At 35.3% G+C, this 13,398-nt stretch overlaps 1 protein-coding gene across 1 annotated transcript in view; it reads left to right on the forward strand.

The window, feature by feature from the left end:
- Positions 1–13,398, forward strand: part of SLC30A9 (solute carrier family 30 member 9) — an 85,942-nt gene that overhangs the window by 51,138 nt on the left and 21,406 nt on the right. Inside the window, exons 10-13 of the mRNA XM_047719189.1 lie at positions 5,494–5,549; positions 8,904–9,039; positions 12,037–12,076; positions 13,111–13,182. Of these exons, the coding sequence (XP_047575145.1) occupies positions 5,494–5,549; positions 8,904–9,039; positions 12,037–12,076; positions 13,111–13,182 (304 nt within the window). The remainder of the gene's footprint in view (positions 1–5,493; positions 5,550–8,903; positions 9,040–12,036; positions 12,077–13,110; positions 13,183–13,398) is intronic.

Below are 13,398 nucleotides of genomic sequence, written 5' to 3' on the forward strand. Positions count from 1 at the left end.
CTACCTCACACCTGTCAGAATGGTTAACATCAAAAATACAAACACCATTGTTGACAAGGATGTGGAGAAAAAGGAATGCTTGTGTACTGTTGGAGTGCAAACTGTTGTAGTCACTATGGAAGACAGCATGGCGCTTCCTCAAAAAGTTAAAAATGGAATTACCCTATAATCCAGTAGTCGCACTGCTGTGTATTATCCAAAAAATACAAGAACACAGGGGCATCTGGGTGGCTTATTCCATTCAGTGTCTGCCTTCGTCTTAGGTCATGATCCCAGGATGCTGGGATCAAGCCCTGCATTGGGCTGCCTACTTGGCAGGGAGCCTTCTTCTCCCTCTCCTGATCCCTCTTCTTGTGCTCTCTCTCTGTGTCGAATAAAAAAATCTTCAAAAAAAATACAAGAACACGAATTCAAAGGGATACATGCACCCCTCTGTTTATAGCAGCATTATTTACAATAGCCAAGATATGGGAGCAGCCCAAGTGTCCATCAGTAGATGAATGGTTAAGAAGTTGTGGGGGATATATACATATATATTTGGGATATTATTTGCCATAAAAAGATTGCAGTCTTTCCATTTCCAACAACATGATTGTAGCTAGAGAGTATAAAATCAGTCAGAGAAAGACAAATGCCATATGATTTCATTCATGTGTAGAATTTAAAAAACAAATGAGCAAAGGGGGAAAAGAGACACAAACTAAGAAACAGACTCTTAATAGTTGAATAGTTGGATATATAGTTGGCTGTATATGTAGTTAGATATATACCAGAAGGGAGGTGGATGGGGGATGGGTGTAATAGGTGATAGGGATTAAGGAGGGCACTTACGATGAACACTGGGTCATATATGGAAGTGTTGATGCACTATATTGTATCCCTGAAATTAACCCTGTCTAATAACTCTACCAGAAGTAAAATAAAAACAATTTAAAAAATTCAGCAAATGGTTGTCTCTGATGTTGGGAGAGATTGACTGAAAAGAGGTACAGGAGAATTTTCTGAGGTGATTGAAAAGTTCTGTGTCTTGATGAGAAAGTATGTTACAAGGGTATTGATTTGCCAAACCTTTAAGAACTGTATATTCAGGATTCTTGCATTTCATTGTGTGTGAATTTTACCACAAATTTAGAATTTCCATATGTGGAAATGTGATTACTGAGTGTATATTTTAAAATGTTAAGAAATTAGTATTAATATTTAAAAGTATGATAATAGTCTTGTGTCTGAATTTCCTAAAATGCCTTAGAGTTTTAGTCACTCAGGTAAAATATTTAAAGATGAAATGGCATGAAGCTTCCAATTTACTTAAATATTCATGGGGGGAGTGGGTATGGATCAGAGAAAACAGATGTGTTACATATTTACAATTATTAAAGCTAAGCAACGGATGAGTTGGATTTATTGAAATGTTCTGTTGGGTTTTTAAAAAATGTTTTACCCATCTCTCTGTATGTTGACAGTTTCCATAATATAAAGTGCAAAAAGACGTGATGTAGATTGTGATCATCTTTTTTTAAGCACACACACACCCCTCCCTGAAATCTGGCACAAATATATTCACAAAAGCAACATTAACAAACTGTTTACAAGTGTGTATGAAGATAGTCTGAAATATCCGTCAGACTCTTAAACGATTTCCTCTCCTGTCCTATTTGATTTCTTTACAATGAGAATGCTAGTGTTCTAACTAGAAAAACAAATTAATTTCTGTAATAGATTGAGCGGCAACAGAGGTAAATAAGCGCTAAAGTCACATGGTGTTGGTCTTTGAGAATCCTTGGTAAAGAGTTTTGTCTTGATTAAAGTGGTCGGAATGGCTTTGATGAAAAAGATTTCAGCAGGGCCTTACTGAGTAGATGGAAATTATATTTCTTAGGGCATTTTGAAAACTATCTTAGGGGCCTTTGGATGGATCAGTTGGTTAAGCATCTGACTCTTGATTTTGTCATAGGTCATGGTCTCAGGGTTGTGAGATTGAGCCCCACATTGGGTTCTGCACTGGGTTTGGAGCCTACTAACAAAACAAAATAAAACTATTTTAGAAGTAGAGTAATATTTTTAAAAATTAGTTCTAAAGAACTCCTACAACTCCATAGTAAAAGTCCTATCTGATTTAAAAATGGGCAGAAGATCTGAATAGATATTTTTCCAACTAAGACATAGAAATGGCCAAAAAAGTACATGAAAAGGTGCTCAGCATCACTAATCATCAAGGAAATGCAAATCAGAACCACAATGAGCTATCACCTCACACCAGTTAGAAGGACTTATCAAAAAGATAAGAAATAACAAGGGTTGGCAAGCATGTAGAGAGAAGGAAGCCCTTGTGTGCTGTTGATGGGAATGTAAATTGGTACAGATGCTATGAAAAATAGTATGGAGGTTCATAAAAAAAAAATACTGAACTACCAAATGATCCAGCAGTTCCACTTCTGGAATTCTTATCTAAAAGGAAACAAAACACTATGAAAAGATATCTGCACCCTCATGCTCAATGCAGCATTATTTACAACAGCCAAGACTTGGAAACAACCTAAATGTCGATTTTGATAGATGAATGGATTAAAAAAATGTATATATGTGTACACACACACGCACTGATATTATTCAACCATAAGAAAAAAAAAAAGGAAATCCTGCCATGGATGGACTGTGAGGGCATTATGCTAAGTGAAATAAAGTCAGAGATAGATACTGAATGATTTCATTTATATGTGGAATAAAATAAAAATACCCCCAACTTACAGAAAACAGGTTGGTGGTTGCCAGAGACGGGGTAAGTAGGGGTGGGTGAGATGGGTGAAGGTGGTCAAAAGGTACAAACTTTCAGTTACTAAAAAACTAATTTGTTTGAATATTTTTATAACTATAGTGGTTTTTTTTTTCTTTACCTCTGAGAGACTAAACGACCTCAAGTTTTAGATTTAGACCTATGTCTCTAGTGATACCTAGGTTGGCAACTTCTGTGGCGGCTCATTTTTTAAAACTTTATTGCTAAATAATATATAGTACATCACTAATATTAATTGATATGAACTTATTGAACACCTGAGTTTATAATGTAGTATTTAGAGAAATTAGACTTTGTCTTCTGTAAGGAGGTCAAAACAACTAGAAAGATAGTGCAAGGTAACATTTAAGCAGTTGCATGATAGTATGATACTTAAGGAAAAATCAAAAAAGGGAAGGATAATCATGGAGGGGGAAGCATTTATAATGCTTCTTAGCCAGTAGATATTAATATTCATTATGTTGCAAACCAAACAGATGTAGGTTATATTTACATAACTGATATGTATATATCTCTCTCTATATATTAGTGTGTATATTTATTTATGTATACACACACACATTGTAATTGTGCAGAAAAAGGTCTGAAATCTATCTCATGCTACTCCTACCCCTGTGGGGAGTGAGACGGACAGGATTAGGGATGTTCTGTGACATCTTATTTTTATAGGAAAAACTAACAAGTTTGGTCCACATTTCAGTTTGTGAAAAACTTGTTATCCTACACTTCATTGCATGGCCAACCTGAATATTAAGGACTTTAGAAATAATGAATACCCATTGGCTATTTTGTAAGCATTATAAACACATGCATATATATATATACAGTGTGAATTAATGAATATTTCAATTTAATTTACAAGTTTAAAAGAATTCTGTGTTAATTTGCTCTCATTTCTTGGTTTGATTCACTGAAAAGCCATCATCTTCTAGGTAGTTTTAACCCTCTTTTTCTTTGGAATCCAGTAGAAAAAAACTTGTAATGCTCTGTGTATTTAGGGTAGGATTTCCGATAACAAAACTTAAAAGTACAGTCATGTATTTGTTTTAGCCATTTCAAGGTGGTGTAATCTCTGTGTATTTTTACTAGAGAGAATGTTTCTGTTAAGGTGTTTGTTTCTTTGTTTTTCCCAAGATTTTTATTTATTTGACAGATCATGAGAGCAGGAACACAAGCAGGGGGAGTGGGAGAGGGAAAGCAGGCTTCCTGCAGAGCAGGGAGCCCGATGTGGGGCTCGGTCCCAGGACCCTGGGATCATGACCTGAGTCGAAGGGCAGACGCTTAAGGACTGAGCCACCCAGGTGTCTCTCTATCAAGTTTTTTGTAACCTACAGGGAAACCTCATCTATGAAACCTTATCTTGAAGCTTTACCTGTCTGATTATTTGATACCGTGCTGACAAAATGGAAAGGCCCCAGATGAGGCAAATAATATCATGTAGGATATTCACTCAGAGGCCTTCTGTTTTAAATAAATAATTCTAATAAGATAATCTTTTTATCTAAATTCACATCAAATTAGAATAGAAAGGAGTGGGCGCCTGGGTGGCTCAGTGGGTTTAAGCCTCTGCCTTCCGCCTAGGTCATGGTCGCAGGGTCCTGGGATCCAGGCCCGCATCTGGCTGTCTGCTCAGCGGGAAGCCTGCTTCCCTTCCTCTCTCTGCCTGCCTCTCCGCCTACTTGTGATATCTTTCTGTCAAATAAATAAATAAAAATCTTAAAAAAAAAAAAAAAGAATAGAAAGGACTTACTAGGAACAAGCATACTAATATCAGGAGTTTCCAGTGGATAACTCTTTTTTAACAAAAGATGCAATTGAAAAACCAAATAAAGAGAGAAAGGAAGAAAAGATCAAGTTCAGGGAGGATGGAAGGAAGGAGAGAGAGGTGGTAACTAGGATTAAAGACATGGTATTTTTGCCATATTTACTTTGTTGTTGTTTTTTTTTTTTTAAAGAAAATCTTAGTTGTAATTAACCCTACATCTTTATTCCCTCTTTCTATGCCCCAATAATCACTGCTCTGTATATATTGATATATGTACTTCCTATGTATGGCTTTGAAGTTTTAGTAGAAATGTGTGTATCTGTATACAATGTATGGTATTTAAAATTTTTACCATCTTTTGTTTGTTTAGCAATATGTTATTTTTCCTATAAAAATACCAGCTATCACCTACTATCCTAATCCTGCTTCTCTCCTCAGAGGTATAAACAGTTGAATGTGTATTCTTTTAGAACTTTTCCTGTGCCTTACATTATATGTTGTCTACAAAAACGACGTAAGTTTTTTTGTACTTTAAACACTGTTCCTAAACTTGATTTTTTTTTTTCTTCCACTTTAATGGTATGTGTAGGAGCTTTTACCAGGTCAGTACAGAAAGCTGTGTCTCCACTCCATTCTTTTAAACTGGTGGAGAAGTAACTGTGGTTTGGCAACACCATAATTTATTTTGCCATTCCTTATTGATGGATTTTTAGGTTTGCTTTCACATTTTTCTTCTTTATAAGCAATGGTGTTTTGAACCCCTCAGGGATAATCTTTATTTCTCCAAGGTAAAGACTAAAACTGGGATTGCTGGGCTGTTTGTTGTGTAAGTGCATATGAATTAGTTCTTTGCCATTGTCAGATTGCACACTCCAGATTGGTTCTACTATACTCTCCATCTTGCTAATTATTTACCCTTTCTTCTTCTCCATAGGGTTTGCTAGCAGTGGGCATCAGTAAGTCTGTTCAAACACCAGATCCTACTCATCCGTAAGGACATTGCCTTTATTTTATTTTATTTTTGGCAGCAAGTCATTGAAATACAAGCAGTTGAATTTTAGAAGTCTCCTGCAGTTTATATATCTGCATTTTTGTGTTAAGGATTTGGTCATTTCTTTCACTGTAGTATCTAAGATACAGGATTCAACCACAGTGTCAAACTCAAGATATAATTTGAAATTTGTTTTTAAATTATATTTTTGCTTTGTAACAACATAGAGATCTTGTCCTCTTCATATTTGATAATTAATAGCAAAGCACATATTTTGATCTTAGAGTTTTATTCTACATTTAGACTAAGAGGCACTGAATCTAAAATTTTAGTGGTAACCAAATGCCTGGGTTGCTCAGTCTGTTAAGCGGCTGCCTTCAGCTCAGGTTATGATCCCAGGGTCCTGGGATCAAATCCCACATTGGGCACGCTGCTCAGTGGAGAGCCTGCTTCTCCCTCTCCCTCTGCCTACTGCTCTGCCTACTTGTGCTGTCTGTCAAATAAATAAAATCTTTAAAAAAATAAAAATAAAATTTTAGTGAAAACTTTTATGAAATCCATGTTTAATGTATTTTAATTCTGTTGGGACTTAGTATTCTGCTAACATTTCAAAATTGTTTATTTGTAACATGAGTATTCTTTTATATTGAGTCACATCAGTTATTTGAGATATATATATATATATCTATAGATATATATATATATATATATTTTTTTTTACTAACATAACCCCTAATCCTTTTTTTTTTTTTTAAGATTTTATTTAGTTATTTGACAGAGATACAGCAAGAGAGGAAAGACAAGCAGGGGGAGTGGGAGAGGGAGAAGCAGACTTCTCGCTAAGCAGGGAGCCTGATTCGGGGTTCTGTCCCAGGACCCTGGATCATGACCTGAGCCAAGGGCAGATGCCTAATGACTGACCCACCCAGGTGCTCCCATAATACTTTTAGAATTCCTCATGTATCATTTATTTAACAAGTTTCAGTAATAAAATTTGATCCACCTTAGGTCAAAATAATGTACTTTTATTTCTGTAAAGGAGTCTACCTCTGTGCTTTATATAAATGCCTTTTTTATTGTTGTTTTTTTTAAAGATTTTATTTATTTGACAGACAGAGATTACAAGCAGGCAGAGAGGCAGGCAGAGAGAGAGAGGAGGAAGCAGGCTCTCCACAGAGCAGAGAGCCTGATGTGGGGCTCGATCCCCGGACCCTGGGATTATGACCTGACCCAAAGGCAGAGGCTTTAACCCACTGAGCCACCCCGGCGCCCTTAAATGCCATTTTTTACTCAAAAGCAAGACACTACTTTTTTTTTTTTTAAAGAATTTATTTATTTGTCAGAGCAGAAGCACGGAGAGCTGCAGGCGGAGGAGGCAGAGGGAGAAGCAGGCTCCCTGCTGAGCAAGGAGCCCAATGTGGGACTCCATCCCACATTCTGGGGTCATGACCTGAGCCAAAGGCAGACGCTTAACCAACTGAGCCACCCAGGCATCTCAAGACACTATGTTTTTTTATAAACAGTAGTGTATTTTTAATATCTTAGTAAGTAGTTATAGAGAACTAGTTTTCTTATCTACTAATTAACATCATTATAGTATTTTACTGTGTCAAGAAAAGAATTTTTTTCTGATTAGTTTTATACACCAAAATTTTAAAAACAGGATAAAATTTTATAGTTTTAGGTTGTGAAGATTTCTTTTTAAGGTATTTTCAACAATCTACTTAGTGCTGCTCAATAGAATTTTCTATAGTGATAGAAGTATTTTATATCTCTCCAGTATGATAGTCAGTAGCTACATGTGGCTGTTGAGCATTTGAAATGTGGCTAGTGTAAAGAACTACATTTCAATTTTTATTGTTTAACTTAAATTTAAATAGCATTATGTGGCTGATGACTAATATGGGATGATGAAGATCTACATAGTTAAAATTTTCAGTAAGAACCTACAATTTTTTGAAAACATAGAGAAGGAAAGTAATAGGACTTAATTTAGATCTTAATTTACTTTAACTGAAATAAATATAAATATATATATCCTATATTACTTTGGGGGAACATTTAGAGAAAGTAAGTTTTTCTAAATCAAGCAGTAGAACATTTTCACATCTATAAACTGAGAATTCCCTGTGGCAAGATTACTACATATTTGCAAAAATAATTTTAAAAAGCAGTTTTAATTAAGACCTGTTGTTTAAATTTGCATCTGCCAGAAGGGTGCCATAGAGTTTGGCTTTGGGAGTAAATTTCCCAGGAAATATTTTTATTAATGAGTGACTGCTTTCCTCATAAAGTATGTCATGTTTTTGAGCTTCTTAAAACTCAGTATTTTATTGATACATACAATAATAGAAGATAATACACATATTGACCAAAGATTCTTAAAAAATAAATGAGACTTAAAAAAAAAAAAAAACTTGCCATAAAAACACCCAGAAAACTGAAGCTCATAGTCCTAATAATAATAGTTAGAAGTTAATAGTGTGCTAAACTATTCAGAACCAGCCCCAGGTATCCAACATCGAATTATAGGCAAGAAGACCAAATGTTCAGTTAGAAACTGTATTACAGGGGCGCCTGGGTGGCTCAGTGGGTTAAGCCGCTGCCTTCGGCTCAGGTCATGATCTCAGGGTCCTGGGATCGAGTCCCGCATCGGGCTCTCTGCTCAGCAAGAAGCCTGCTTCCCTCTCTCTCTCTGCTTGCCTCTCTGTCTACTTGTGATCTCTCTCTGTCAAATAAATAAATAAAAAAAAATCTTTAAAAAAAAAAAAAGAAACTGTATTACAGGGTAATTTAAATGTCATCCTCTCCATTAAACACCTAAATGCATTTTTAAAAAGATTAATTTTATCAGTATTTGTACATAATAGTAAATTGACTGTATTTAATCAATACATACTATATGGAAAAAGGATTAACAAATACCTGAATTCAGTTATATTCACTCTGTTTTTCTATATTTTCAAAGATCTTGCAGGATTTTTGCCTTTATATGTTATTTTCTGATTGAATTTACATTTTAACTTTGATACTTTGATTAATTAATTTTAATAAATTCAAAATAAATTTAATTTCTTTAATAATAAATTAATAAATAATAATTTAATAAATAATTTAATATTATAATAATATATAATATATAATATTAAAATAATTTAATAATAATTTAATAGATTCAAAATAAATTTTGATTAATTAATATTAAATAATATAACTGATACACTTATTTTAATATAAAACCATAAACATCTTTATAAGAAATTTTTGATTTTCTTTTTCATTGACTTATTCAACATATATTGTAAAATGATTTGTATTTCTTGTAAAGTGTACAATTTTTTTCTATTTTTCAGGTATGGATTTTCAAATATGCGCTATATTGCTTCACTAATTAGTGGTGTTGGTATTTTCATGATGGGTGCAGGATTATCTTGGTACCACGGAATCATGGGATTGCTTAATCCTCAACCAATGGAATCCCTTCTATGGGTAATCTTTTTTCCCCCTCAGTTTTCAAGTAATATGAGTATGGGAGAATGCCTTTGTCATATTGATGTTAAAGAAAGGGACTAACATATGCCTTTTTTACTGTAATGGTTATGTGTCTGTAGTTGTGTTTTTTAGAACATGAGTACACATGACCTCTAAATTCATACGGTTCAATGATGTTGAACAAGAGTATCTCTATAGGTACAGGGGCACTTGGCTGGCTTAGTTGGTGGAGTGTGCGACTGTTGATCTCAGGGTTGTGGGTTCAAGCTCCACGTTGGGTATAGAGATTATGTAAAAATAAAATCTTAAAAAAAAAAAAAGAGTAACTCTTTATGTACAATCATTAAGTACTGACTCCTGGCTAAAATCTTGGGCAGTTCCATTAATTTCTTAAGTTATATTGAAGAACGAGAAGATCTCTGTTCATTTTTAGTCCCAAGAATAATCTGTCAGGATTTAAAACATCCAGTGCCACAAGATAGTCTTAAGTTGGAATTGTTGTATTTGAAGATGTTTTTTCCACTTACGTAGGTAGGAAGCTTGTACTGGGGGAATGGGAGGATGGGAGCATGGTCACCTAGATTTCCCTAGCTAGGGCTTCTGCCCTTCTCTCTTACTCCTTAGCTTGCCTCTGGCAGCATCAAAGGTAGGGACAGAAGACAGAAAAGTACTACTTTACCGGCATCAGCATCATTTTGCATTGGTTTCCTCTGGCCTTTGTGGATGCTTAGAGCTGCCTTTTTCTCTCATGGAAACTTCTTGGAGATTACCCTGCGTGGCCATTCTGACTCTAGTTCCTTTGACAAGCACAGATTGGTCATGTGACACCCCCTCTTAGCTTCTGCATCTTAGGATGTAGTTCCAGACTCTTTCTGCTGAGGTTGCCTTGCATTTTCCAGAAGGCTCTTTGGGCAGTTGATCTCCTTTCAAGAGACTCTAATTACTCAGAGTTCTCCTTGGGCTCTGTGTGGTAAAACAGACATCTTTATTACCCTCTCAGTGAGAGTGCTTTTTTTTTTTTTTTTCCAGATGTAATCATCTACTCTGTTGACACAATCTGTATCAGTAGACTTGCCAATAAATTTATTTTTATATGTGCATTAGGCATAGTTCACTATATTCTCTTCTAAACACTGGGGACACACATCCAGCTTTCTGAACAATCTTAATGGCTTAATAGCTTTCTTCAAAGAATTCTTCACTTTTAGCCTTGACCTTAGCTCTTCCTCATGGGTTAGTGGTATGGAGCTAGGAGTTGTAAAACCAGGCTGGGCATTCTCTACACAAAGCCTGAAGAGATGGTGTAGCACCTCATTTTGGAATGTGGGAGTACTTACACCCTCATTTGTTCTCAATTGGAATGAATCTCATTGAACATCTTTTCCTCCATTCTGAAAATGTTCAGCCGCTTTATAGATACCTCATCTAATAGTATTCATCTGTATTACTTCACAGAGACTAAGTGGTTAATGAAAATTAGTTAAATTTTCAATTGCATGTAAGTTTTAAACCTACTAGAAGCTCAGGGTGCCTGGGTAGCTCAGCCACATAAGCATCTGACTCTTGATCTCAGCTCAGGTCTTGATCTCAGGGTCCTGAGTTCAAGCTTCGTGCTGGGCTCCATGGTAGGTGTGGAGCCTACTAAGGAAAAAAAAGCTCCTAGAGGCTTTTCTGTCTTTTTGCAGCTAAATGAGGTTACATAAGACTATGGCTTTTAGTTAATAATAAAAGCAATGTACCATAGATCAGTTTATGTTTATTAGGTATTGGAATCTTTTGCTGGGATATGCTGTTTCCCTTTATTGGGTGATAAGTGTGTCTTAAATCCTTTCAGGAAGGAGATAGAAGGATTAAAAAAAATTATTGGGCAGTTAAGCAGTTCAAATTATATTGTAGGTTAGCAGTAACATTCAGTAGAGATAGCCTAGAATTGAGACTGGAAAACCCATATTCTAGTTCTTACCCTGGTATCATTTCTATGTACTCAAGCAAATCACATAGCCCTAGGACATCTCAGTTTCCTTAACAGAATTATAAGAGTATTAGATGAGGCTCAGAATTTTCCAAACTTCTATTTCAGGGAAACCCAGGGTTCCAAAAAGATAATGCTGAAAATTCTACATATGTTTCGTTTGAATTTCATTGAAACTTTAAAAAATTCAAGTTGCTAGGTTGTCTCTTGGTTTAAAGTTTTTTTGCAAATCTTTATTTAATTCAAGTGTGTCCTGTTACTGCGAGGAAGATGATGTAATCCCAAATTGATCACTATTTATAACTGCTTATCTTTTTGAATCTGGATTGGTACTGGGCATCCAGACAAAATCCAGAACAGAAGTTACATAGTTATGGGTATGGATCTTTCTTTTTGAGTTTCAGAGAGGAAAGGATGATTTATTTATTTATATTTTATTAACATATAATGTATTATTTGCTTCAGGGGTACAGGTTTATGAATCATCAGCCTTACACATTTCACAGCACTCCCCATAGCACATACCCTCTCCGATGTCCATAACCCAGCCACCCTATCCCTCCTCCCCTATTCCCCCAGCAACCCTCAGTTTGTTTCCTGAGATTAAGGGTCTCTTATGGTTTGTGGGGATGGATCTTACTATATCCTGGTATCCATACCTCAGATTTCAAATGTTTGTGTTCATTTTGAACTTCAGAAAAATTTTTATATGAATTTTTCCATCTCTTATGTTATGAATTTAACTTAGGTCATGGTATAACATTCTGTAGAGTGGACAGATTACTCTTTTAAGCCTTAAAAAAATGAGATGACCATCAGATTTTTAACTTTTATTTTTTTCCTTTTATGAAGATATGCCATCTATTTCCTTGCCTTCATTTGAGCTGTCTCCCATCACGATTTTTATCTGGCTAGGATTTAAATTTATGTTGCATTTTAAACATTATAAACTTTATGCATGAATCATTATGATTCTCTAATGAAATATTAACTTACACCTTATTTTAATACTTACTTTCTAGGCGTATTGTATTTTAGCGGGATCATTAGCATCTGAAGGAGGTATGTACTGTTACAGTATCTCTTTATTCTTAATTTAGTAATATATATTCAGCAGTCCATTTTTATAAATTGCTAAATTCCACTGATTAAAGAAAAACTATGGAAGTAGGAATCTACTTCGAGGAAGTAAGTTCTTTGTATAATGTACTATGTTATTCCTCTAATGGATGTGGGGAAGGGAAAAGCTGTTATTTTCCTCTTGAGTATCTTAATCATAACCCTCAGAACATTTGGAACGGAGCCTAAAAACATACCTATATATTGAATTTTTAAAAATCATGTTTTAATGGGGCACCTGGGTGGCTCAGTCAGTTAAGCAGTTGCTTCCAGCTCAGGTCATGATCTCGGGGTCCTGGGATTGAGTCCTGCATTGGGCTCCTGGCTCCGTGGGAAGTCTGCTTCTCTCTCTCCCTCTGCCTGTCCCCTGGCTTGTATTCTATTTCTCTTTCTCGCTCACTCTCACTCTCTCACAAATAAATAAATAAAATTTTTTAAAAAAACCTTGAGAAGGTTTTAGTAGTGTTAATCATGGGAAGCTGACTCTTTGCAATAAAATATTTCCAGGTTTCTGCAGGTTTCAGCTGTAGCAAGTTTTATGACAGAGAAGTACTACATCATATAGGAAACTGCCTGATTCATTGCTGTATTCATAGTGTGCTTACTTCCCATATGTTGTCATTCCCAATGCTGTGTTCCCTTAATTTTTGACAGTCTGCAAAATGGTGATAACACCACTGTCTCAAAAGGTCGGAAGGATCAAAAGTGTGTTTAGTGTGGTGCCTGCCAACTAGTGCTGTCCAATAAATTAAGGTCATTAAGGTGGTGGTAATGACATTTAAATTATTATGGTTTAGAAATACGGGATTCCTTTTGTTTTGACGATAATTGGAGTCTCGATAGTGACTAGTTAATATAGAACTTTTATTGACAACCCTGGTGTTAAAAGTGTTGTACCTGTTTATTTTGAGATGCTGTCTTTATAATTTGGAGGCATGCAGTTTTTTTTCTTGCTGATATGAATGCTTTTCTTTCAGCAACACTTCTTGTTGCTGTAAATGAACTTCGTAGGAGTGCTCGGGCCAAAGGAATGTCATTTTATAAATATGGTATGTATGTTAGAAGCCAGGTGCCTTACTTCATCTCCTTTATTTTCTAAAATTGCCCAGTACTATTGCTTTTTCCTTATAGGGGTGTACAAAATATATCTTGATGTCTTCTCTGTGTGGCTCTTACGTTATATATCATCTCTTTTAAAAAGAGAAATGTAATGTGATATGAACATGAATACTTTATATTTGGATTTTAACTGAAGTGAACTGCAG

The sequence above is a fragment of the Lutra lutra genome, chromosome 2 (assembly GCF_902655055.1).
Source record: "Lutra lutra chromosome 2, mLutLut1.2, whole genome shotgun sequence".
Classification (NCBI taxonomy): domain Eukaryota; kingdom Metazoa; phylum Chordata; class Mammalia; order Carnivora; family Mustelidae; genus Lutra; species Lutra lutra.